This window comes from Numenius arquata, chromosome 8, assembly GCF_964106895.1.
Source record: "Numenius arquata chromosome 8, bNumArq3.hap1.1, whole genome shotgun sequence".
Classification (NCBI taxonomy): domain Eukaryota; kingdom Metazoa; phylum Chordata; class Aves; order Charadriiformes; family Scolopacidae; genus Numenius; species Numenius arquata.
The window spans coordinates 13,818,265-13,845,409 of NC_133583.1; the positions used below are offsets into that span (position 1 = coordinate 13,818,265).

The following is a 27,145-nucleotide window of genomic DNA, read 5'->3' on the forward strand; positions in this document are numbered from 1 at the left end:
CGCTGTGTTTAAATGAGAACTGTTAAGTCTTATTTGCAGTATATATTTAATACTCCTGCTTTTCACCGGCACTTGTTACCAGGTAAATGGCTCATTTTCAAGTGGCAACAAACCTGCTGCTTTAATATCTTGACAATATTCCAGCGTCTACTCCTACGGCGATTGTATTTCAGCTTTACAGCAGAGAGTCAGAGGCACTTCTTGGAAAAGGGAAATTTAAGCTGGCATCTGAGAGCAATCACCATCACAGCTATTTTCAATAGTTAGCGACTTGAGTTACTTGGAAGAGTATCAGATTCAGCCATTAATGCCTCTTTTAAAGAAATTTTGAAGCAAAAGGGGTACCTGCCGCTCTGTGTGTCCATTGTTTCAGGAGTATGTTTCTGTTTAAGCAGGCTTGAAGGCAGTCAGCTGCCGGATGGGCACCGGGTGAGCTCTAACTGCACGAGGCAGGTCAGCACAACGCCCGGGCACCCTCACAGGTCTACAACCACAGACCAAGCTTCCCTGTTCAATTTGGTATTTCCTAATTAATTTATTTTAAATTCAGGGGTATTTAACATTCAGTGGCACTCTTGTAAGTAGTTCCTGTCACCTCTGCTCCCTGCCACAGCCTCCAGCTGGCTGGAAGATGGCAACATGTAGCTGTGGCCACCCCAAAGCTGCCTGATGACCATCCTTCCTGATAATGGGTAAGGGTAGAAGCTGTAAGTGGGCTCCTACAGCAACAAATTTGGAGTCCCTCCCCCACAGCAAGCCACTGATTTTTGAGGCAATGATTTTTTTGAGCTGTAGTAACTTCTTATCTTTAGGTTCTCTCCTTCTACCCACACCTTCCAAAAGTCTGTTCAGACCCTGGCCAACCTTGACCAGACAGAAAAGCAGCAGAAACCTCCAACTAATAACACCCAGCCTGAACAGGCTTTGCTAATGCAGAAGCACACAGCCAGCTATTTACATCCTTACAATTAATTCTACTCTTGTTTGGAAGAAAAACTTCTTGCAACACTCACAGCGCAAGGAGCGTGATGCAGTGAACGTGCACAGATGTGCTATTTTTAAATCAACCTCATTGCAGTTCCCAGCAGGATTTATCCAAGCCAAAATAAGCATCAGATTTTGGTTGCATCTGGCTGTTTATGACAACCCAGACAGTTTGAAAGATTTCGCTTGAGATTGTAAGAGATTTCTGCTCACTTGCAGGGTGAACGCTTCTTTATCTTTAGGAAAAAAACCCTTGTAAAAGCAGACAGATTACACAAGTCTCCAGCGTCTTCTAACCCAGTACATGAACTGCACCACACTCCAAAGGCAGCTTTACACCAGGTACAAACAGCATCAAGAGAGGGGAGCCAACACTTACCTGTGGCCAAACACTTGCTGGCATCCCCAGCCGGAGATGCCCGGATCCGATAGGGAGAGGACGGGATATCATCTCCACCGTACTTCACACCAATCGTATAGCGGCCCGTTTTGTCAGGGACGTAGGTGACTGTGTAAGTGCCATCCTTGTTGTCATGAATGTCCACTCTCTTGGGTTTGCCCTCTTGGTCCTGAGGAACGCAAAACAGAAGGGTTAGGCACTTTGAAGTTAGTTATGAATTCCTTTAGGAGGGCAGAAAATCTGTTCACAACCATATTTAGACAGTCTCCAATAGATACAGAACTGCAAGTTTTTGAGGGTTAAATATATTTTGCTCAAGGACTAGCACCAGGAGTAGACTATTAGGAGCAAAAAGGTATCAGACCATTATAAAACAACCAGTGCTATCGTTAACTACCCTTTTTTTGATATGAGAATGTTTATAAGATGCAGCAAGCCATTTTAATGAACTTTGTATTAATTGTAAGAAGTTTTAGGCTTCATTCATTGTCATATCACTGCTGGAAATGAAGAACACTTCCCAGGTCCCTGAGGCACAGATTGGGAGACGGACTGTGCAGCTCTGTCCTGACAAAGCACTGGGTAGTCTTGGCCAGCTGCTCCCCGAAAGGTCTGAGGTCAAGGGGAAGCATCACCAGAGTCTGCTGTCAGCCCTCCTGCAAGGTCTACAGTTAAAAGCAGGCCTATGTAGTCACTTCAACTACCATTTTTATGCTAAATACAAGAATTAAGGAGATGCATAAACAATACAGATCTGAGCTTCAGCATCAAGCTTTCATACCTGCAATGAAGATCAGCACTGGGCATAATGTTTACATTTCAGTACAACTCATCAACTGAAAAGCCTGAAGCATTTTAGAAGGTCTTCCGGGCCTGCTTGCAGAGAACCACGTGTTGACCCCATTCTGTATTTCATGAGTTAACACTGCCTGGGGTACATAAAAGCTGCAAAGGACTTGAGATTCTAGGTATAGCGTGAAAGACCTTACTTCTTTCAGGAAAGCCTGTGAAATGTTTGACATTACAGCTCGGAAAAAGAAGCAAACAAACGCTGTGAGGAGGATCACCCATGCACTCCCACCACGTGGAATGTAATCTTCAAAGCCACAGACAGGCTGGGAGCTCTGATAAGCATTTTGGATTATTTAAGGGCACACCTGCATGCCAGAATAAAGGCAACTGCTTTGGTGCACCTGAGCAGAGAGTGGGACAGGGGGAGCAAGAATGCAGAAGGGCAAGTACAACCGGCCATGCCATGACCTAGGCATGCCAGAGCTGAGAAATGTGCTTTATGGCCCACTAACCAGAGACTTTTTTGCTGAGGCCAGAGAGTCCAGGCACCAGAAATTTCAGGAAGAGCAATAACAAAGTCAAATAAAAACATTCCTACAGTATCTTCTTAAGCAGCTCCCAACTTCTGGCAACCTTGAGGGAGACTTGTTTGTTAATTTATCATCATGTAATGCTCAGTGTGGATGTTATGGCCTTGCTGAACTACACCGCTAGAAGGCTGTCTCCATTTCAAATCCCAGCATTTTCAAAATCTTACAAGAAACTATTTCTCTCATTTTGAGCATTTGCTGAGTGCAAGGTTAAACAAAAGCCAAATATAGCATGGGTGATGATTTTAAAACAGAAGTCTCATAAAAGCAGCCTCAAGAGCTTCACAAAACACAGAGTGCAAGACTTCCCAGTACCAGAGCTTAAGGTCCAGCCAGCAGCCCAGTCTGCAGGACACTGGGTACGTCAGGGTACAGCTGTGGACAATTCCAATAGGAGCCACTCGTGCCCACCTAGAACAACATGTTTCCACTGCTGCTTGGTTTTGTAGTTACTTACAGTGATCTGTACAGCCAGAAGCCCCTGCCCAGCATCCTTAGCATCCACAGCGAACTCCACAGGCAGGCTGGCTGGTATGCCGTAGGAGCTGAGACCTGGTCCGCTTGCTGTCACTTTACTGGCGTCATACATAGGAAGCACCTTTACCTTGAAGGGACTTAAAGGGAAAACGATTATTGTCCCCCTCTTCCTAAGCCAATAGCTGATAATTACTGCAGTACACACTGAGGTGTCTCTGCTGTAGGCGCAGAACTCTGAACCTGAAACCACTGCTGAACCCTGAAATTGTGCAAGGAGCTGCACTAGCAAAGTAGAAAGGAACACAGCTAGCCCTTAAACAGCGCTCATGTGCTGGGAGAGCACGGTTAGGTCATTAAATCTTCAGTTCATCTAAGTTTATCATCTTCATCACCTTACCTGCGAGGAATCTCTTCATCAGCATATTTGACAGAGATCATATAGGGTCCCTCCTGCGTAGGGGTGTACACCACCGTGTGGGTGCCATCTCCGTTGTCTACTACATTAACAGGCTCCACAATTCCTAAAAAAGCAACAGACAATTTTCTCAGCTGCACTATTAAAACTCAATTCCTCACCAGCCATTTGCTGCACAAAGCTCCAAGATGCTCTGCTCATTTACAGTTCGCAACAAGCTAAATTTCAATTTTTAATTTTTTTTAATGAAGGCAATAGGCATGGATCAGTGATCAGTTTCCCTTATTTTGTATTCAAGAGCCATTGACTTGAGACAGATTTGTTATCCACTGCTCTCTGGCCTCCCATCTTCTTGCTGTAAACAAAAGCTAGCATGAAAATACTGGAGAAAAATCTGCCTTTCTGTACAGTCCAGGTCAAGAGCAATTGCTCAACATACACTGAAGACCTTTTGAGAAAGAAAACGAGTAATTGTTATAATTGCCTGAACTGTCATTTACAAGATTACATACTTTTACTGGGATTCACTGCACAGAATTGAGCCCTAAAGACAGTTGGTTTGTAGCATTCACCAACTGAGTCTTTCACAATTAGGTATTTGGAAAGGCAGCTTGCTCCCTAGGCAGGAGCTGCCAAAGCCCAAAGAAAGCAGGATGAACTATTTTGATTTGCATTGAGCTGAATCTACAGAGGATCACATGGCATATCGGTTCAGATCAACACACAAAGCAGCCTACAATTACAAGTTAGCTTTAAAATACAAGAAGGATTAGCAGTAAAGCAAGCACAAAAGAAATGTATAGTCGCCATGCAAAGCCTAAAAGCAACACCATTGGTTCCCATTCCCTCCTGCAGATGATTCTTGCTGTTGGCAGTTGGATTTCTGAGAGCCAAAATTGCCACTAGTTAGTGAGATTTCAAACCTGTCTCAGTGTCACCCTTCGGATCACCTTTAAAGAAATCCGAAATCGCTTTCAATGGGGAGCGCCATCCCTGGGAATCCGTCTCATCCACTAAAATTAAAGAAGGGTTACCTGAGGGGCACCCGTACCATGGTGACCTGACACTCGAGTGGGGAAGTGGCTCCCACCTCCCAGCAAGGTGAGACTTGCAGCCAAAAGGCACTCGTTGCTGAGATACTGTGCCACCGAGACACAGCTTCCTAGGTTAATGCAAACATCATTAACGCTATTGCTCGAGGGCCTTGCTGCTCTCTGGGGACAACTGAGGGTCTCCACCATGTTCCAGAGACTCCTGCAACCCAGTGACAAGGGTTTCCCAAGTCACTATTCACATGTGAGACTTACTCTTTGATGTCTAAATCTAAGCCACAACTGTTCACCAGTGATGGTTACTCATGCCACTTCTCCCAGCTCAGAAGATTAGGATAAAGCCATCAAAGACACTGCCCAAAGCAACACTACCTAGGACATAGTTCTCCCTTTACAGCATGACACATGGGTCAGCTGTCCAGGTGCACACACCAGATGAACAGGAACAGAGCGAAATGCTCATTCAAGTGGTATCACCACTTTTGCAAGCAGGACCAGGACCATGTTACCCACCCAAACACAGCGATGGGGGCACGGCTGGATGGAGTGCTTCAGTTCTTACCTCTGGGTCCTGCCACCACCACCTCAAGGGGTGCTACTCCTGCCTTGCTGGTGTCTACAGTGAAGGACTGTGGGATTTTGGCTCGAACACCTGTTCCCAGACCTGGTCCTACTATCTTCACCTTGCTGGGATCCACAACATCCTTCACAGGAACCTTGAAAGGACTGCCTGGAAGGTAACACAGGAAGTGTTAAACACCACAGAGTTAACAGTTACAGGAAACCAAAGGTCTTTTTCCCTACTTTTCCTTGGGCTTCTTTATTACTATGCCTCAACCTCAGGCAGGAATGACAACGCCACAGCCTCCACGCTACTTCTTTGCTTTTGCAAAAGCCAGAAGTGTAATGGTGGTGCTTCTACATTTTCACTGTCTACTCAACAATTCAGTTGAGATCCATCTGCTTCTCACACCTCAGAAAACAATGCATGAAAGAAACCAGAAGTGCAAACAAACTGTCATGCAGACACTTACTTCCTTCATATTTTACCAAATTCAGTATGTTGACAAATAAAATGGGACCAACGGGAAAGAATTGGCTCACTCACAGCGTCTAGGAAAGAATAGCTAGATGTATGCTGTATGACAGCATGGAAGAACTCGAACAGTGTCTGGCATTTAGGAGCATTTAATTCTTGGTATCAAGCAAAATACCCTTCTTTTAATCATGAACTGCTGGATGCCAGATGTACCTGGAACATTCCTTAAACCTACTTTGCTTCAGCTTAACATCCAGTGCAAATACACGCACAGATAAACGTCTGGTTTAGGAAACAGTTAGTACACTTTCTGCAGTGACCAAAAGTTGCAGTGTTTAATATAATCCCCATTACAAGCTCTCCCATTAGACCATTTTACTGCAGAACAGTCTTGAAAGCACCCACATACCAAAGGGCTGTTTTCTTGACCTAATGCATTACACACCACTTGTGCATAATACCAGTTATTTGCCAAGGGCTAGCGTCCCTTTCCCTGTCCCACCCGCCTGTAACCACTCTGTTGTTCCCCCCTGCGGGTGCTACAGTCTCAATGAGGCTCCTCCACATCCCCAGAGGCTGTTTCAGAAACGAGAAGAGACTGCAGCCCTTCCTCAAAACTACTGCACCACAGCACGAAGTGCTTCACACTTCGTGCCGGGTGTGAGGAACAAAAGCCACCGCTGTTTCTGCCTGAATTCCCAGGAAAAGCACAAAGTCAAAACCTCAACATCCCCCAGCACAAGTGAGATGCAGCCAAGGTACCAAGTCCTCAGCTCAACACCATCCCTCTTCTGAAAGCCACTGAGCAAGAGCTCTTACCAGGAATATGCTCTCCCCCGTATGTGATGTTAACATCGTAGTCTCCTGGAACATAAGGAACATACTCGGCGCTGCAGCTCCCATCCTTGTTATCTTTGCAGCTAATTTTAGACTCTGAAGGTCCTTCAACAGTTATTCCAAGGCCACCAATTCCTGCCCCTCTGCAAGACAGAAACGCACTTTGTTAGAATTACCTGCTTCTAACAGCAACTTCACGTGCTCTGGCTGCATTTTTACCCTCATTGGAAATGCAGTAACTGGACTTCTGACGTCCAGCCTTCTGCATGCTCTGGCATGCAAAGCTGTTCAGCATAACCTCACTCACATTTTCCTAGCATTTTATCCTCAGACACTATCAACCCCTAGTCTCTGCAGAGCAGAGTGCTCAGCATGCGATGAGGTAGCACTCACACTAACCAGAAGGACACAGCTTGGCCTTTTTATAAATATTTGTACTGAGTTTAGCATCCTGCATCACACAGCCCACTACATTCCTCCCTCAGATATTCCTTAAGGATGAAGTTACCTGGTGACAACCGAAAAGGCGTTTGGCTGATTTGTGAAAGCTTCTTTGAGTCCAGGTCCTTCTGCTTTCACACGTGATGGATGGCAGCCCTCTGTCACGTTCACTCTGAAGGGACTGTTTGGCACAGGTACGCCATCGTACGTTACGCTGACTGTGTGCGGACCTGTTAAGAAGAAGAAAACACGTCCTGAGTTCCCTAAATATTCTCATCAATTAACATCACTTCTACAAGATGCTGCAGACTTAAATGTCAGTATTTAAGTCAGTGGGTATGAGCTTCGTCCTGCATTTCACAAGACTTCACTAGTGTTTCATAACCGAGATGCCATCTACACACTCTTCTTCTGAAGCCAAGTTACTGTAAAAGTCAGTTCTTCAAGTTAAAATAAAGCTACTTCCTGCAGAATTAGCTCCTCTACTGGCAAAAATCTTGCTAAGATGCCAACAAGTTACTGGCAGACCTCAGCACTCTGCCAAATGAAAGTGTCAGAAGAGCTGCTTGCTCTTGGTTTTCCCCTCTCAAGTAAAAGAAAAAACCAAAACCCCAGAGGTTACCCTTTTCAAACGGCGTGTACTCTACTGAATACGTTCCATCAGCATTGTCTTGGATGAGACAGTCCGTGGGGGAGCCGGATGGGCTCGTGATCTGCGTCCTAATGTGGTCACCACCAGCCTTCGTTAGAGGTCGAGCATCCACAGTGAACTCGGTTGTAGCTTCTCGGAAGACATCTGCAGGATACATTTTCGAGAGTCACTTCAAGAACCGCATGTATTTCCGATGACAAAATATTTTGTGAACCAGCACGATAAACAACTCATCTGGGAACATAACGAAACACCCCCGTCCGGAGGTCACCATGGGAACATGCAAGGCTATTACAATTTTTAATGCTCCGAGTGCTCTGTGCAGGATAGAGGACCACAAGCCCTGTGAATTCTGATACCAACAGTTATTCTCACCTTTCCCTTCCACTCCGGGCCCAAACACTTTAACTCTGCTTGTGTCCACAGCTGGCTCCACTTTGACCCGGGCTGGGAATTTAGGCACTTGCTCTCCTCCGTATCTCATCTTGATCGTGTACATGCCAGCCGAGAGCGGCACGTATGTTACGACATAGGTCCCGTCTTTGTTATCATCAATCTGGACCTCGGCTTTGGAACCAGTATCCGACACCATGTCCACCCGCAGGTCCCCGGGACCTGCTTCCGTACAGTCGACATTCAGCAGCCCTGCCTCACCTACTTTACCACGTTCCAGACCCGGGCCCGTGGCAATGACTTTAGAGACATCAAATGGCATTTCTATGTCTGCCTTAAACGGCGAACCAGGAATGTGAACTTCTTCGAAGAGAATGTTGACGAAATACTCTCCAGGCTTTGTAGGCAGGTAGGAGACGGAGCAGGTTCCATCGCCATTGTCTGAGCATTCAATTTTAGCTTCACACGGCCCTTCTACTGTCAAACCCAAACCTCCAGTTCCTGCCCCTTTGGTATCTATCGTGAATTGGGCTGGTTTTCCAACGAGGCCCCCTCGAAGACCTGGACCATGAGCTTTTACCTAGAAGAGAATACGCAGTTGAGCTAAACTCATTTTTTCATGTTATTCCCAGCAGAGACTGCCTACTTAGACTTGTTGGTATGTGGGATTTGATTAACAAACTCTTAAAAATACACAGAAAGCAATGTCTCCTTTGCCACTCCTCCCAGTTTTACTGTAAAGTTGACATCTCTCCTCCAAAGAGGTTTCTAGGCAAGGAGATATTCATACTCTCACCATAGCTGTTTTTATATAGCCATGAGATATAAAAGGTAGAAACACTAAAATATTTCATGGCTGCACAGATACTTTTCTTGAAATCTATTTCCTTAGAATCAGTTAATACAGTCAACATGCTCATGAGGCCAACTTCTATTAAATTAAGAGCAATACTTGTATTTGCCACGCTACGCAGGATGCTTGCAGTATTCTTAATTAGTACAATGTTTTTTCAAATACAGTGTTATAGGAATGACTTGCATGAGTCACAGAGCCTGCAAATCCGAGTAAGGATCTTCCTGGGTCTGGTTTGGCCAAAGCCAAGCCAAGTGTCATGCAATAGCCCACAATTCAGTTTTCAGGTATCAGCTGCTGTTACCTCTCTAAGCTACTCACTTACCTTGGAGGGGTCTGGAGGTAGAGTGGCCTCCACAGTGTAGGGGCTCCCTGGGATCGGGTTGCCATCATAACTCACATCCACCATGTACAGTCCTTCTTCCCTTGGGATGTATTTCGCAGTGCTGCACTCCTTACCCAGAACCGGTTCCACCAGACATGGCACAGCTTTCCTCATAGGACTGGAAATATTAACATCCAGTTTACCTTGCCCACCAGCTCCTTTGGTGTCAATTACAAATTCCTGATCCTTCCCTACTTCCACTCCTGAAAAAGACAAAACCATATTACTATGTTTAGTACTCAAGGTCAGACAGTGCTCCAAGAAATCTCTCACGCACATACCACCGAGGGAGCAAGCACTGGCAGAGCCCTGCTCAGTCTGCAACCCTCTGTGTGCAAAAAAACCTGCCAAACCAAACCAAAACAAACCAAAAAAATAAACAAGTGCTTTGGTTAACTGGAAATACAAAGCTACAGTGCTAAACAAGCCTGTAAGACATAGCCTGACAGCATCACAGGCTCATTTCAGGAACACGACAATATTTCACAGCCCTAAGTTCTTCCGCTTTTAGAAAACAAAGAGACTGTATGAATGACATTCTGCACTGTAGCAGTAACTTATGTTTGAACAAACAGCCATGTAGCCCCAAGGAAAACAGATTTCACCAGCAGGTTCCCAGCCTGGTGAAGAGTCCAGCTCTGTTACCACAAGGGACTAAACCCCACACAAGCTTTGTCCACGTTGCTATGTAACCTCTGCAAAAAAAAATAATAATAATCTAAATTGAAATTTAGTCCTCAAGAAGACCAGCTAAGTCAGAGTGATCAAGCTATAACGTTGGAGCTGGTGGATCCCCAACTGTAGCAAGTTAAAAAAGAAGTTTGTTTTGCCCACTTCTGTTCCAGCAGAACATGTCAGCTGTCACAGGTTCCACAGACAATTCAGAGGCCAGCTATGGGAATTCCAGCCCAGAGGTACTTACTGTTTTCGAGTCCATTGACTTTAACTTTGCTCAGGTCTAATGGAGCAGCAACGCCCACAGTGAAAGGGCTTTTAGGGATAGGATCGCCACCATAAGTTACCACAACCTTCATTGGACCCTAGTTGGAGAATTTACAAGTTAGCTCAGTTCCTCACTTCATACAGATGCACTAACATCCCAGCAGTACATAAACCACTTCACCTAATCCATTTCAGCTGACCACAGCCAAACTTACTGGTTTATGGACTTTCAAGCTCCCATCCCACTGCAGGCCTTCAAAGCATTAAATGGTTTTTATTTAATGCAGGAAGAGAGAAAAAGACAGTTCTTTCCAACATTTAATTAGACTATATTCAAACTGCCTGGCAAATGCTCCGGCTCAGGCTGGCTCCCACCCTCCCGGCGCTCGGACCCGACAGCTGAATGAATGTCCCAGTGCTGCAGACCAGGTATCCCCTTCCACCGCATGGAGAGGCCGGGCCAAAGCCAAGCCTGCAAAGAGGCCGTATTATTACAGCATTTGAAATACCAGGGTTTTAAGCTGTACAAGTCAGAAAGATTAATGCTTTTGTGTATTTTGGCTGGAATACTGCACAGCCATGGCAAGCTCCAACCCACGATGTGTGCTCCTTTTATTCTCTCCTACCACAGTCCATATTTTAGCTATATTCACTGTTTGCTTACTTTTCGCTCTTGGCCAGTTCAGCTCCCAAGTGAAATAATCATGGATGTTTCACACAAGCTAGTGAATAGCTTCCATGATTATTCTTGGTTGTTTTTAGAAAACACACACACGGGTAGCTGTAGCAACACCGCAAGTGAGATAGATAAGGCTGAGTAAACAGTATTAAACCAAGGCTCCTCTGCTACTTACGTGGTCCCTCAGGAATTTAACTACCTAGTCCGTCCTCCTCTCACTCCGAAGGGTCCAGAGTCTCATTTGTAATCTACTGCCTACGAACCCGAGAAAGACAGGGTCCAGGAAAGACCTACCTGCTTGCAGCCTGGAGGGACAACAAGGCTACTCTACTGTGCAGTCTATTTTCAACTCCTCTTTTTAACCATTGCTTTCCTGCCACTGCTATCTGTGAGCATCTCCTGTAAGTCCACAGCTCCTCTACGACCCAAGGTACTTCCCCGAGATGGCAGACCCAGGTGGGAAAGCTGGTTTGGGCATCCTGGCTTGTTTCACCACTGCTTTTCAGGTGAAACACAGCAATCTGGCACTGCTCACACACACGCCTGTGGGGTTCAGATGACTTTGCTCCCTTCTGCATACCAACCCTGACTGAACAAGCAAAAGCTTCTCCAAACAGGCACACCAGCCACATCCTGAGATCATGCAACTGCTTTATCCAAAAACAAACGCTAGCTCTATGGCGCTTCCAAGAATGCTAATCCAGCATTATCAGACAAATAATGCTGCAGTCCTCCATATCAGTCCACTTTTATACAGCTACATTCAAGGAAGCTGGTGCAGATGACCGAGGAGCTCATGTGTTTTTGTTCAGTAGAACAAGAGCAGCAAAACACTTTCATCTCAGCACTATAGCACCTACTTCTTCAGAAATACATGAGATTCGTGCATTCTGGCATTTAATGGCCCTTTACAAACACGCAAGCAGAGCATAACAAAAAATACTTCTAGTTATTAGCAGTTTCCACTTTCAGCTCTTTAATGGTGTTGCTAGGATTCATCTGCCCATGAACCAAAAACAGTTAGACTGATTTTTTTTTTTCCAACCCAAGGGCAAACCTCAAACACAGACAAATACTTTGATGCATTTAATCTGCAGCCCAGCTTCCCTCCCCAGAACCCAACTCACTCACTTTCCTGCCAGGGAGCTGCTGCTCCACCACCCGAATGCTGTGCTTTTTGTGCCTGCTCCAGATCACCCTACAGCTCCTTCGACAGCAGCAGCTTGCTGAGAGGTGGCACACCACGGCCCCAACTGCTGGACCACAGCAGCTGGGGCAGCCGCCAGCTCCGTTTGGGACCCTGTGAAGGTTCACCACCTTCCCTCTTCAACTGATAGGGTGTGGAATGACAACATGAGCTGTGCACTACTGCTTCAGTATCTCACCATTCCCAGAAAACAGTGACAAGCTGTCAATAACTAGGCCAGAAAACTGCATTACTGTTTTCCAGTCCCAATTGTCCTGCAGCCTTTAGGGACCCCGGGGAACGGGACACCCTGGCAAGTTTTATCTGCTCATTCCTTTAAGCATAGGTACCAGGGAGGGAGGTCATGGCACTACAACATGAGCCATTCACTCTTGTATTCCTACAGGAGTGAGCCCTACCTGCTGTATTGGAGTGTACCGAACAGTGTGGGAATAGTCATAGTTGTCAATGATATCCAGATCTGCCACCGCCTCTCCTGGCGCCGAGCTGCTGAACTGCACATCCAGCGGCGCTTTTCCAGCTCCCTTGGTGAACACAGTGAAGTGCGTTGGCTTCCCATTTTCCACGCCTGAAGAAAAATGTTAATTCTAATTTATGCAGAGCTCATGCACAGAAACTCTTCCCAAGAAGCATTCAGTACCTATAAAGCCCAATCAAGCAAAATGCCAAGGGAACGGAGTCACTTCCAGTCGCCTGGCACCGCACACTGCTGTACCCAGCACTGCATCCCAGCAATGCTCAGCCAGGCAGTGGCTACCCCGCAACAGCCCCTCACGGTCCAGCACTGGCCACACCACCTCAACCCAGGTCTCACCAGTTTTGTTCAGCCCAGGTCCTTCAGCTTTCACTTTGCTGGCATCGTGTGAGGGGTCCACTTTAACTCTGAACGGGCTGGCAGGGATTTCCTGCAACAGAAATGCAGCTCTAAACATAACCAGGTCACTCTTCACTAGCCAAAAATAGACAGATAATCATTTCAAAATACTCCTCTAACTCCAGCACCATCTTGAGTAAAATTTCACCTCACTTAAACACTCTGCTCTTCCCTACTGAGTAGCATCATTCAAAGTCTAGAGGAAAGTTAACAGCTGGACAGTTTGCAGGGCTGTCTCTCCCTTTTTTTAAGCAAAACCTATTTCTTCCCCGTGTTCCTTGAAAAGTCACTTAGATTTTCTATCCTTTAGAAGGCAGCTTTGCCCCATCACTGAGACCGCATTCATTATGCCGCCCCAACACATTACATGCCTGATGTCTCCAGCCACCCCCTCTCATTTCTGTACCTTCGAGTACTACAAAAGTGTTTCTAAAAAACAGTGAGCAGACAAGGTGCACGTGAGCTGAAACGGAAGGAGCCAGCTGTAAGCCACCACAGCCAGCTGCAGAGTGACACATGCTCGGTGATCAAAGAGGAGATAAACAGACCCGAGAAACACCAGGCTGTAGAACGAAGATTACAAACCTCTCCTGCGAAAAGCACTTTAATGGTGTAGCGCCCAGCGGCAGGTGGTGCGTATTTCACTGTGAACGTGTCATTAGCATTGTGGATGATGTCGAAATCTATGTCTTCTTCCTCATCGCTGACCACACGAGCATCACACTTAATCCCAACACTGACATCACCTAGGAAAAGCAAATGGAGGTTTTGCTACCAGATGGTACAGACATTGCTAGCCAAACGGCCAGCACATTCCCATTTTCAGTAGCTGCTCAAGTCCCCTCGTTAATTGATGTAACGGATCACATCACAATTAATTGCAATGTTCTGCCTCCCAGGGTTTTCCCATGAAACAAGGAAAACCAGCATGAAACAGGACATAATCCCCCACTTTGCATGACCTGTGGTTCTGACACCACCACAACATCCCAGCCTGCCTTTACCTTCTCCTGCATCCGTGCAGTCCACAGTGAAGTGGGTCGGCTCATTCGCTTTTAGGCCAGTTCTCTCCACGCCGGGTCCAAACACTTTCACTTTCTGAGGATGACTCCCTTGACCTATAAGGACCTACATGGATTCACAAGGGTCAGAATCACACATCTGTGTCACGCTCGAGATCACAGTCAAGAGGGAGCATTGCTTGGACAGAGGCGACAGGAAAACAGTCCCAAGGTAAGAACTGATTGCCCCAACTCCCCCAGGCTGCGGCTGGACTGAAAAGAGACCTCCAGTATCTGAGCTTGAAAAAGCAGAAAGCTTTTTTCAAATGGATAGATTCCTAAGGAAAGGGAGCAGAAGGGCACACCTCCTTGAAGTGCACAGAAGGGTTTTATCATCCTAGTTGTAATGACAAGTAGTTGTGAGCACGAACGTCCTACTTGGCTAGAACTAGTAATAATCCATCTCTGTACTTACCCTAAATGGGCTATTGGGCACGTTGGCTCCTCCCCAGACAACAGAAATTGTATGTTTGATTGGTTTAACTGGCACATAGGAACAGGCAAACACACCATCAGGCTTGCTCTTTATCTGGATATCAATAGGGTTTCCTTCTCCATCCTAAAAAGCAGAAATACAAGCAGACAGTTCAGGTATTTTAAAAATAGTTGTATAGTTTGAACAGCTCAAGACTGTTCCAAAATGTGGGGTTTTTTTCCAGAACTACACCTCAGAAATACTGAAGAAATTACACTCCTGTAAGTCTTCCTCATCTAGCACTTGCTCATTCCAACACCATCTTACAACACATATTTTAACAAGCTCCCCTGAGATTCACAGCCTTGGAGACACTTTGGGTGCTTCCAAATGACAACTCCAGGAAATTACAGCTTGCTTTGGCGAGGAGACTCCAAGTAAGGAAGCAAAGCCATGTACTTCATACGCCAGAGAGAAGTCACCTTGTCTTGAGTGAGGTTTGCTGTCTGACTACATTACAGAGATCAAAGCACAGAGCTTTGAGAGAATTACACATGCCCAGAATTAAGTGGTGTGTAAGCGAGCAGAAATACTTAAAGCATTTTTCTCAACAGTATTAAAGAGCTTTTGCTGAAGTTTCTCATAGCTGCCTTTGGCTTTTTACCTGTGCATACATCTTCAGAGGTGCTTTCCCAGCATCCTTGGTTTCAACTGTGAACTCAGCAGGATTGTTCACTATACAGCCAGTCCTCTCCAAGCCCGGGCCATAAGCCTTCACCTAAAAAAGAAAAAAAAAAAAAAAATCAAAAAACAACACCCCAAGAGTCTTAGCTTGCAGTTCAGAAAGAGAAGTAAAACTAAGTGATTTATTTCTGAAGACCTTCCCCTTCCCACAAAACCCATGAAGCATGGGATACAAGCAGAGGCTAGCATGAAAGTTGAGAATTTGGACTAATTCAGCAAGTTTTCATTACATTAAATCAAAACCACAACAGTGTTATTAGAAAAAGCTGAGTAATATCTGGCTGGAGCATGGTAAATTCAGAGCCTTAAGTAGAGGCAGCTGAAGAGTCAAGTTTGTTACCAGAAGCCTTCAGAAACATCTCTACTACAGATATCAAAGACATGCTATGCCATGGGTGAGCTCTTATACACCACCTTATCTGGGTTGAAGTCTCCTGAAGCTGGTCGGATGAAGGCCATGTAAGGGCTGTCTTTTATGTCCTCATCATCGCACATGATGTGCACAGCATATTCACCGGGCTCTTTGGGCCAATACTTCACATCACACGAGCCATCGTTCTTGTCATCACACTCAATTTTAGCTTGAGAAGGGCCTTCTATTGCAAAGCCTGAAAAAAGGAACAAGTAGGTTCCTCGTGTTAAGTTTGTGGTGGCTGCTAATTTAACACCACTTCCCCAAATGGCTTTTTATTAGCCATAACCACACCTGATGCTCTCTATCACCCTTCTTCAGCAATATAGGAAATAATCCATCATTCCCTTCTGGATCTCATCCCGCAAAGCCACAGATTAACATTCCCCATCACACACATTCTTGTCTCTAGGACTTGATTTTGATACTCTGATATAAGTTTGTGTTTAGACCAAAACGTCTTGCAGACTTTTTTTTTTTACTGCTGGGAAAGCTATTGTTTTTGATGAGTCCATTGCTAGCATTGTAATACATAAATATTTCAGACAAACTGAGTAAAGTAACATACCAAGAGAGCCAACTTCTGTGCCAATGGACTCTACCACAAAGTCAGCCGATTTGCCCACAATCCCTTCATGTAGCCCTGGCCCCCAGGCTCGCACTTTCTGAGGACCTGCTTCATGACCCACTTGAACTTCAAAGGGGCTACAAGAGAAAAGCAAAGCACGGGGTTAGAAACAAGGACAAGTATATCATCCATGCTTTTTTTCCCCAGGCATTTTAATGAGGTTTTACATTGGATTTCCCAAATTAATAGAAGCTATCATGTGGTGGCACAGTGCCCAGCAGACTGCCTTTCTAGCAGAGAGGTCATCCAAGCCATCACGTGCTTACATCTTGCACCACAAATCCTGACTGTCAAATATTTGGCTTGCACTGCTTGCTGTAGCCTTGGACACTAAAATAACAGATCCCTTCAAAAAACTCACAGCGAAGTCCAAGCTGCATGATCCACCAAGTTTTATTACTTTTTGTATTCATCATTTTGGGTTTAGCAAGACTGATGCGAATCACTCATCAAAGCTTTCCCAATATAAGCCACCGCAGCCCTAAAATAGGCTGTAGATAAACTGTCACAGCAACTGCTTGCCATTAACTTTGTAAGAGTTTCTTTGAAGGTCAGCATTGTTTAAAAAGCCCACCAAACACACAACCCACCAAAGGGTACAAAAACTCCAAAAAAGCTACTTCTAACTCACCTTTTTGGGATGTTGTGCCCACCCCATGTAATCGTGACAACGTATTTCCCTGGGGTAGCTGGGTAGTATTCAAATGCATATACACCATCCATAAAGCCTTTTTGTTTCACCAGCTCCTCCAAGCCCTCTGTTGAAAGATCAGTTCAGCATTAAACTTAACAGCTTCCATCCTGCCTTCAATTACTCAGACAAGTTCATGTTTTCTAGTATTTATTTTAGCTTGCAAGAATAAATTTCTTCCACCAGAGACAAAAAGGTCAGGTTATAAAGGAAGTTAGTTCTAGTTGCCCTCTAGGACAAAGACAGCAAACACTTCCAGAAGAAATACAGCAGAAAGTATTTTAAGTTACCAGACTTAATAGGTTCCCTTGTGTTTTATTTTCTTAGTCTGCAGTATGATGCATGTCATATGTTAAAACAAAAAAGCTTAACATTTGTCAGACTTTGCAACCACAAGTATGCAGGGAATGCCTACTTTTCATTTTCTTCAAGTTGAAGAATTTAGGGAGAAAAGCTTAATACACTAAAATTTACATCGATACGTCTGTTGCTTCCCCCCCCCGGCCTCTAGCCACGTTAAGCCACACAGTCAGAGCACTATGCGTGGGGAGGAGGTGAAGGCAATACAATGCACCTTTTAATACCGTCCCAGCCGGGGGGAGGTGACGGGCTCACAAGCACAGCACAAGCACGGCAGCTCCCCGGGAGCAGCAGCACGGCCACCGCTGCTGGCAGCCCCAGGAGCCACACACATGAGCCAGTGGCCACCAGCGCTCCCATCACCCCAGCCTGCCATGGTCCAGGCGGAGGGCCACATCCAGAGCTCAGGACACAGCAAAGAACTGGGGACAGATCCTGGCAGAAGGTCTCCATGTCAGCCTACACGTTCCCTCGACCCTCTCCCTCCTCTGCTCATGTGCGCGAGCATCCAGTGCAGCCAGGAGTGCTGCTCTGAGCCCTTCCTAGCTTTACAAGGGCAGGATTTCCACTCTGGAGCGTGACTTGCTCCCATAGATCAGATGAAGTTGCAATGCAAACCCATTAAGTTTGGAGTCCACGGCAGGCAGATCCATGGATTTTCTGTTTTGCTAATAAATATGCATTAAAATGGAGAGACCTAAAACCAGTCCTGTAGATTGTAATCTTACCCAGCCCTGCAGCTTGAAACTGTCACACTAGACAAAGAGTACCAGAAAACCCTTCTGAAATCTGGGGTTTTTTTTTTATAAGGATACAAATCCCATCAGTTCCATCAGGCCACTATCTCCTCACTGCTCTTCCTTTCACAGTCTCCCCTTCTTCCCCTTCTCCAAAATGCATCCACAGCACAAATTCACCCGAACACTTACTTGGTCCCTTTATAGTCACTCCAAGATCTCCGCTCCCTGCTGCTCTCGTGTCAACCTTGAAGTCAGCCGTCTCCCTCATGCGGACGCCCTTGGGCTGCAGACCCCTACCAGTGGCACGGCACGCATTCGGATTGCAGGCTGCAAGGGAATTTCAGACATCAATTCTGTCTTTGATTCTCAACATACACACAGCCTAGCCAGCCTGGAACAACCTTTAATTCCATGTTGACTCAGGGCAACCACAGTTTAGCTTTCAGCACAAGTTTTAAGGTTATAGCATTAAGGGAGACACTCAGGAGTCTGCTCAGCCGTTATCTGTGTCCCATGGTTTTTGGGCAGTAGCGTTCGGTGCAGCCAGGCAACACTGACCCCCTACAAGGGACATTTTTCAGAATTAAAGCAAACACCAAGGCCCTGCTGCTTTCCAGTTTGATGCCAGTTATCAATACAAAACCTTTACATGGCTATCACACACAGATATCCACCATACAGGCACAATCTTCTTGATGCCTTTCGCATTGAGGCACACTGCAGCATGGGGTGAAGCTCCCCTTTGCAGGTGGGCCCCAGTGAAGAGCATTATTGTGCTGTCGGTTCAGAAGCACATGACTGCAATAACTGCTATTGGCCAAAACGAGTTCTGCATGTGCTTCATTAAGAGATGTCACATCAAAACCCCCTGCTTGTCGCAGTTCACAGTTTCAGAAGCAAAATCATTAAGCAGCCATGGGCAGGGGCGGCAGGTTACATATGGCTGAGCTTAAGCTTATGCTTCAGTAGGTTACATATGGCTGAGCTTAAGCTTACACTTGACCCCTTTACTCCAAGTGCTTCTCCAGGCCGGCAGAGTGGCTACATAAATCAGCTAATGTGCACTTATGAACAGTTTTTGTTACACAATCCCATTACCACGTGGTCTTCAACTCCAGAGACCTGAAGGGTTTGAAGAGACTTACAAATAATCACAGGTTCCCAGCAGTGTAATCGCAACATGCATTTCCCCAAAATATGCCGTGCTTACAGCAGGAGCACAACTCTGCCAAGCGGCTCATTAGGTTTTTACTCGTTTTACAAGTTTTACCCTCAGTCCTGCAGCAGCCAACATCACTCCGCATCCTACGCCGGACGGTGTAAGTGAAGATCGCATGCCATCTGCTCACTCTGAAAACTCGGTGGGAGCACAGAGGAGCGTGCCCAACGAGGAGCGGGACCGGCTCTCAGAGCCCTCACACGACTGAGTCAGGCAGCCGGTGGGTAAGCTGGGTCACACACCAAGTTCGCTTGCAACTTTCTTCCCCAACCCCAACAAAACCAAAAAGCCTTTTGGCCAGGACAAGCTGCAGGCTAGAAGCTTACGAAAAGCAAACATGACGGAGCATCCTGCACACCTCTTACCAACTATGAAGCCATTAGCAGTGAAGTCCAAAATTCCACAAATGGAGGGTAGCTCAGGAGAGATGAGCAGAGATCTAAAAGCGTAGGAGCACGTAAGGATGGAACAGAAAGCAAGTTAGGTGTCAGTTAAGGAGGAAACCAGTAAATATAGTCATTTGAGGAACAAAGCTGGAAAACAGCAAGACACTGCATAGCTGCATAAAACACTTCAAAAAAATACAGAGGGCAGCTTAACGTTTGGAGGTCTAGGCAGAAAGGAAACTCTAGCAACAAAAGCCATATTACTGTTAGAGAGCACTACTGTACCCTGAGAATACCCGTGTGACCCACTGAATCAGGTCTAAGATGTTGAAAGGTACAGAGAATGTCCAGGGCAAGATTCAAGCATATTCTGTGATCACATCCAAGGTAAAAAGTGGCCATCTACATTAAGGTGCATTTTTAAAAAGCATACCCTCTCCGACGAGCACAGTGCAAGGAGTTTTGGGAATTGCCTCCCCAGCAAAAGTCACTTTGACAATGTGAGGACCAGCTTGAACAGGTTTGTAGGTGCAACGGTAGACTTGGTTGCCTTTGTCTTCTACTACAACTTCAGCAAGGCTTCTCCCCTGAGGATCCTCCACTTCCACGTTCACGTCACCCACACCGGCACCTGCAGAGGAAACAAGCCCCGCTGAGCCCTGGCTTCCCCACAGCAACGTGCCCTGCGTTTAGGATCACTGGCAGCTGCCCGGGCTCAGCCACCCCTCCTCTGATACCATTTCTAGGCACAGCCAGAACGTTCAGCTTCTACTGACAGCAACCAGGCATTTAAGTGGGGAGTGGGGCAAGACAAGATGGTGGCATCTCCATGAAGCCATCAAACTGACAGGGCTCTGCTGCTCCATTCACAGGGTTTCACAACAGTATAATAACAAGGAACACATATACAGCCTGGTTACCCCATTGCTGCCACCCTGCAGCACCTCTATCCCAGACTAGCCCACAACTTTGCCAGTCAGTTCCATCTCTCAAGCTTTGAAGTCGTTTAGATTAAGAGGTTGGACAATGTGAACACTGGTCTGGACAAGCATCCTTCTCTTCTACGGATATTCACTTTTGTTCAGACACCTGCTCCTCTCACATTTTATTTAACTCATCATGCAACAAAAACAGTTTTCCAGCCACTTTCAGAGGCCAGACATGTCTTTACATGATTCAGACCACTCCCTCTCCCAATTAGAGGCTGAACGTTACACTTCCCCTCACTATAACCACATTTAATTTTACTTCTAAGCACCCTCAGGCAGAAGGCAATTTAAAATATGCTACTCAGCATATTTCAGTGTTTAAATACTTCAAGTAACTGCTCTAAGTAGTTTCACATTGTTCTAAATGAATTAGCATTTGTAGCATCTTATTGAGTTGTTCCTTTAGGCTACAGCATTGGCCTAATAACATGATGGAGATGCTCTAATGAAGATAGTAGCCCTCTAATAATTACAAGAGAGGTTGAAACCAGTTTGCCGTTGAAGTATGAACTCAAAGTAGCACTGTGGAAGATTCCTTCTGTGAAGCTAAATACAGAACACGTTAAGCATTTGCAGTTTACTCACAGTTCATCCTTCAGAGGTGGGCATTTCACATTCCTGTTTAAAATGAGTTGGGGGAAGAAACCAGCCAGGAACTCGCCTGCTGCTATTCAGCAAGTTCATGGCAAATTTCTGGGTAATGCTTTGCACCCTCCTGCCCCAGCTCAGCTCCATACCTCACATGTTTCATACACAGCTGAAGCCTCCAGAACAGCCTGGCTATTATTTCACCTCTGAACTTCATGGGGTTGCAAATCTTCATCCCCTTTTCAGTTTTTTTATTCCTCCAAGGCTTAGGTTCTCCTCACGTTTGAGGAAGCTGTAGGATTTCAGCTGGTTCATCCTGCTTACCTGCTGTGTAGAGGTCAAAGTAGGTAGGCTTGTTGGCAATATTCCCTGTGGCCTCCAGTCCTGGTCCCTTCGCTGTTACTTTGCTCGCATCTCCCTGGGCTTTGTCAACATTCACTTCAAAAGGGCTCTTTGAGATGTGCTGCCCCGCAAACAGGACCGAAACCTAGAGACAGACAGCGTCAGCTCCAACCCACACAGAGCTCAGTGTCACCACCACAGAGCCAAGCACAGGGTGAAGTGCCTGCATTCCCAGTACAGAAAGTCTATGCCTCAGAGGCGAGAGAGACCATCCATCCCACAACCTTCATCCTGTCCATGCCGTGTAACTGCTGGCCACCTCCCTAAAGTGCTACTGATCACAGGGCCAGACCCACCAGAGGGGACGCTTGAATCTGGATGTGCCAATAAGAGGCAGATCACCATCTGGCTATTAAGCGACAGCAGAAGTTGCATTTATCTCTCCAGGCTGGCTGTGGGGACCAGCCATTCAGGCAAGTGCCAAGCCATGGGATCACCCATCATAAACCTGCTTCTGCAGGCACCCGGGGACAGAGCTGGATGAGGAAACCTACTCTGCAAAACCCGTATAGTGGACAATATCATCAGCAGAGAAACGCCTTATAGAAATAACCTGGTACTTTCCTGTGTGACAACCCACAAAACTGGCTTCATGAGCTGCAAGAAGTGGGCCCACATGAGAGGAGAGTCAGCTGTAGGACTTCATACCCAAATAACCACGGACATTCTCTCAACACACACACACACCTTCCCCCTTGAAAAGGGGAGAGCCCCATAGCCCAGACTGCGGACTAAGGCCACACCAGGTTACCTTTTCTTCAGGATATCCAGAGTGGCCCTTACGCCATCAGTAAACAGGCAGCCCTCAGGGGCTCACGCTAACAACCAGCAGAGCAGCTCGTTTAGCAAGAGAACACTGGTTATTGACACACAACCTACCTTGTGAGGTCCAGTAACCCTTGGCATGTACTGAACTGAATAGGTCTTGTTTTTGTCACTGGACGGTGTTATCTTTGCCTAGGAGAGAAAGCACATCCATCGTTGAGCTGCACTTATGCACACCAGCCTAAGATTTTTCTGGGTAGTGCTTGACACTGCAAACTATTTCCAGACATACTAATGTCAGAGATGTATTTCTGTGGGAGCAGGAACACTGGCTACCTTTTCTTCTCATACGGAAAAACCCCCATTGATTTTGTCTTTACATGAGACGAAGCAAGCTATCTTCTCCCCACCCCAGCCCTCTCCCTCGCTGTTAATTGCTCTACTAAGGCAGGCCAACACTGAGGAGACATTAAGTCCAACGTACAGCTGTATTTTTCTGGAATGCTGTAACATGATCAAGTGGAGCACTTGGATGAGAAGTTTCTATAAACATTAAAACCAGCATTTTAACTCAAAATGATTCATGGCATCTAAATAGCTGCTTTAGCCATTCTTGCAGAATGAGTAAGGGCAGACAGTAATTTAGTGATGTGTGTTATCTAAAAGTGTGTCAGAATGTACTTGGCCAGTCAAGCTAAAGCACTGCAACTACTGGACATTGGAGTTGTGTTGCTTAGTTGCAGATAGTGATATTTTTTCAAGTTCATCCAGTAAGGCAATTATGAGGAAAAGCTTGAGGCTTGCACTTTTGATAGATGTTTTTTTGCAACTTCTTTTCAGATTACTTATCTTTTAAGACCTCACTTGTGAAAGACGAAGGTTACTGCAAAAACTTCAGCATTCAGACCAGCTTTACTTTTCCACGGTGAACATTTAACGTACGTACCTCCTCTCTGTTTCCTTCTGGATCCTCTACGAAGACCATCAGGTCTCCCTGCCCAGCACTGATTGTGTCCACTGTGAAGATGGCAGGCTGCTTCACCATGTTCCCATGAGGCTCAATCCCTGCGAGGCAAAGCGGCACATTAGCTGTTGCTACAAAACCCAGAAGGTAGAGCAGAGACTACCCACGAGCTGTCCAAACTGCCCTCCCACACAAGTCCCCAGCAACCAGCTGTCCAGAACATCATGCTCATGAAAAACCCTACTTTTATAGTACAATAATTTTTAAAAACTGGTTGAATCATTGGCACTCGGATCTCTCAAAAGCCCATCTGGCATCTGGTTTCAGGTGAAAGCAAGTTACCCTATTTGCCAGAGCAACGTCCTGAGGGTCACCCCATGGTGAATACCCAGCTGACGTGGACAGTGAGCAGAGTACGTCCATGAGTTGCTCTTTAGGAGCTGCTCTGCTTCCCACGGGTAAATGCTACAATGGTGCTGCACCACAGGAAGGGCAACCAGGGAATTGGGAGAGAAATTTTGGGAAGCCTTTTGGTAAAGACATTACCCTAAAGCCAAGGGTGAAAGACTTATTTAAGCAAAAGAGTTCTTACCTACACTGTCCCATTTTACTCCATTTTCAGAACTCAGCTGTACAGACACTGCTCAGATTTATTCTTTGAAAGCTGCCCAAACTACTTTGCCAGAGTGAACACTGTACAAATGGCATGCAGGAACCTCTTAAAACCACGAAAATCCTGCAATTCGGTATCACTTTCATTTAACTTTTAGTCAGTTTCCTTATTCCTCAGCCCAGGGCCTGCTACAGCATGCATTTACCAGCAGGGTTTCATCATCTCCCTATACTTAGCCCCAGGTCATGACACCTGTTATGGTGGAGTCAGACTGAGTGGGTGGAAGAACTTCCCAAAGTTGCTGGTTCCAGACTAGCCCAAACACATATAACCTTTCCTTCCAAGGGAATTACTCCCCGGCTTATTCATAAAACCGTGGGCACTACTGCTCCATAGCACAATTAGTGGAAAATGCAACGTCTGATAGATTATAAAGGAAGTGGTTGTGAACAACAGAATTCCTGAACTTGTTTATCTTCAGAAAACAATAACTTGAGAGCAATGCAAGGAAGATAATGTTTTTACTAGGAAATCTGAGCATTCTGATAAGGTGTTAACAATTGACATATTCATTCTTTCAAACTAAGCCCTAGATTATCATCTACTTTAAACAGCTATAAATTTGCTCTGCGTATCTTCAGTCCACCACACAAGCATTAGGATGTGGTATTCGAGTTAAATATCCCTCCTTCTGCAAGCACAAGAAGGAGCACTTATCCTCAGACAACAGCTTCAGCCAGGACAGCATTAGTCACAGTGCTTTCTTAGCCTACATTTAGTCTTCTACATTTTACTCTCTTCTCAGAGATCTGCTTTGGCTGGGTAAACGAGAACTCCTAGTGCGTCGGTGATGATCTGCACAACCGAGTACAGCACCTCTGCAGGCTCAGCGCACATCAGGTCTACACACGGCCACCCTAGGAGTGAACCACCGCAGCATCCAGGGCCTCACCTTGGGAGGTTAGGAATTACTTACTGCAGCACATGGAAAAACAGTAATAAAAAAAGCTAAGGCTAACCAACTTCAGACCTGACAATCACCTTTTTCTGGAAGCATGAAGACCTGTTATTCATTTGTCCAAAAGACCCTGCCCAGTTTGGCAGTGAGCCCCTTGCTGTCAAGAGTCACCTTCTGGTTCTGACATAGATTAGCAGTCAGAATTGTCAATTATGTTTTATGACTCTGTTTTGGCAATTAACTTTGGGAAAACATCAATCTTTCAAGAAGAGCCACTCACTATCATTTCCATTACCATGGCTCCAGAGCACTGCATGCACAAAAGTAGACAACAAAATAATTCCAGTTTTTGAAAAAATAAGAACATGACTGAAGCCAGAGCTGACAGACTGAGGCATGCTGATTGGTCATTTACACAGTAAGGGGAGCATGGGTAGTCCATGTATTTGGGATCTGGCAAATGTGTCTATGTATTGTGGTTTGCTGTGGAAGGCACCAATGAAGGACATAAACCCCAAGTAGGGTAAGTGCTAAACCCACTTCTGACTACAGTGACTGCTCATCAGCACAGAGACGGTGTCCATGTCCATTCATTCCACCAGTTAAGTTTCAATGGAAGTTGGAAAAAAATTGACAGTTGAAAAAAAACCAACACAAAAAAAAAACCCACACAGGAAAAAAAGAAGGTTTTGTTTCTTTCCATTATACCCTTATACACCCAATTCTGAAACTCACTAACTCTAAAAATCTTGAAGGACCACAACTGGCCCCAGATCTAAAAAAAAGATGGAACTGAGAACAAAGTGTAATGTGTAAGTGACGTCTTGCTACACACCAAGCACATTAAAGTTAAAAATCTGTTATTCGTTTAGTTCTGACTGTATTCCAATCTAGAACAGAACCACCTCAGAAGTTACAGGAATTATCCATTTAAAAGGTAAGTTAAAAATACTAATGTCTATGTAGATGTCCAGTTGCATAAACATCTACGGACAAGTCCTTCCAATTAGCAAGCACAGTCTTTACAATAAAAGCTTGGCACTATTTAATGATCGAAGGGTTACCAACCCAACTTCATGCATGTGCAAACAAAGTATTCACACCTACTGATTAATTCAAATATCTTATTTAGAATTAGTTGACCCTAATACACATCTGCCACCAAGCCTGGGAAACTGGAGACTCTGCCTCTATAGAGAGCCTGCTCACAGATGCAGATGTAAAGAGGTTTTTCCTCTTTTTGAGGGAGCGCTTTATCACAAGAAGCATTCATGGCTAGATCAACCACTGTCAGCAGCAATACTGCTAGCTTAAATTTCACACCGAGGTTGTTTTAGTCCCGTATCATGCTCCTTCTTCCAGCTGTGGACTGCAAGGCTGGCAGCTTGCAAAACAGGTTCCGAGACTTGGGGGAATTTACATGTTAGAACTAGGAGTGTCTTTTGGACTATATCCACGTATTTCTGAAACTAGGCACCACACCAAGAGTATACAAGTGAAACTTTGAAGTCAGTTACAGTAGGTCTGGAGTTCAACATAAGCAAAAAACCCCACCCAGCTTTCTGAAGAGTTAAACGCTCTCTGCAGCTCAAGCTCACCGACTCCTTACCTCTGCCATAAGCCCTTGCTTTCTTTGGATTCAGTTTGGGTTTTAAAGGAGCTCCTGGTTTCAGCTTGGCTTTGGGGAACTGGGACAGGTAAGTCATTACAGAGTGCTCATCCACATCAGGGTGGATAATTTCTTCAGGGGTAATAACCTGAAAGACAGTGCAATTAAGTATATTGTACCAGTGCTTGGTTACTGCATGTCAACACAAAAACAGAGCTACAACAGAGTCTTACATTTCAAAACTCCCGCATGCTAATGCGAATTCTTACATTTATTTTCCCTTTGATACACACAACATCATTTATTAGCTCATGGTAAGAAAATCAAGAAGCTCATTGTGGTCCAAATGTGGTTTGGGGGCTTTTTGTGTCTTGGTTATAAGAGGTTCTCAGGAGACCGTGACAAACTAAATGGCAGCAAGGCAAGACAACAATAGCTATATTCCCCTGGAAAAGCAACACAGGGATAATTGGAACTGAAAGAATTAGTAATTCATAATCCTGTGTGTTAAAGCTCTGAAGTGCAGTGCTTGCAAAGTGAAACTTGTGACCGGTCTCTTCTCCTGCTCCCACGATACAAGCTGCTCTGA

The 27,145-nt window shown here is 45.5% G+C and overlaps 1 protein-coding gene across 3 annotated transcripts in view; it reads right to left on the reverse strand.

Moving 5' to 3' along the window:
- Window positions 1–27,145, reverse strand: part of FLNB (filamin B) — a 74,311-nt gene that overhangs the window by 20,087 nt on the left and 27,079 nt on the right. For 2 of the 3 annotated variants that reach the window (XM_074152308.1, XM_074152307.1), the window contains exons 4-28: window positions 26,557–26,704; window positions 23,359–23,477; window positions 22,527–22,604; window positions 21,570–21,732; window positions 20,102–20,299; window positions 18,253–18,390; window positions 16,904–17,030; window positions 16,213–16,349; window positions 15,647–15,840; window positions 15,153–15,266; window positions 14,489–14,632; window positions 14,017–14,140; window positions 13,598–13,758; window positions 12,953–13,043; window positions 12,537–12,706; window positions 10,233–10,350; window positions 9,251–9,513; window positions 8,055–8,652; window positions 7,650–7,823; window positions 7,095–7,257; window positions 6,569–6,729; window positions 5,273–5,440; window positions 3,641–3,764; window positions 3,224–3,380; window positions 1,364–1,553 (exon numbers count right to left, since the gene is read on the reverse strand). In XM_074152308.1, coding sequence (XP_074008409.1) covers window positions 1,364–1,553; window positions 3,224–3,380; window positions 3,641–3,764; window positions 5,273–5,440; window positions 6,569–6,729; window positions 7,095–7,257; window positions 7,650–7,823; window positions 8,055–8,652; window positions 9,251–9,513; window positions 10,233–10,350; window positions 12,537–12,706; window positions 12,953–13,043; window positions 13,598–13,758; window positions 14,017–14,140; window positions 14,489–14,632; window positions 15,153–15,266; window positions 15,647–15,840; window positions 16,213–16,349; window positions 16,904–17,030; window positions 18,253–18,390; window positions 20,102–20,299; window positions 21,570–21,732; window positions 22,527–22,604; window positions 23,359–23,477; window positions 26,557–26,704 — 4,222 coding nt within the window. Of the gene's footprint in view, window positions 1–1,363; window positions 1,554–3,223; window positions 3,381–3,640; window positions 3,765–4,581; window positions 4,672–5,272; window positions 5,441–6,568; window positions 6,730–7,094; window positions 7,258–7,649; window positions 7,824–8,054; window positions 8,653–9,250; window positions 9,514–10,232; window positions 10,351–12,536; window positions 12,707–12,952; window positions 13,044–13,597; window positions 13,759–14,016; window positions 14,141–14,488; window positions 14,633–15,152; window positions 15,267–15,646; window positions 15,841–16,212; window positions 16,350–16,903; window positions 17,031–18,252; window positions 18,391–20,101; window positions 20,300–21,569; window positions 21,733–22,526; window positions 22,605–23,358; window positions 23,478–26,556; window positions 26,705–27,145 lie in introns of all 3 variants that reach the window. The other variant, XM_074152309.1, reaches the window with a different exon arrangement.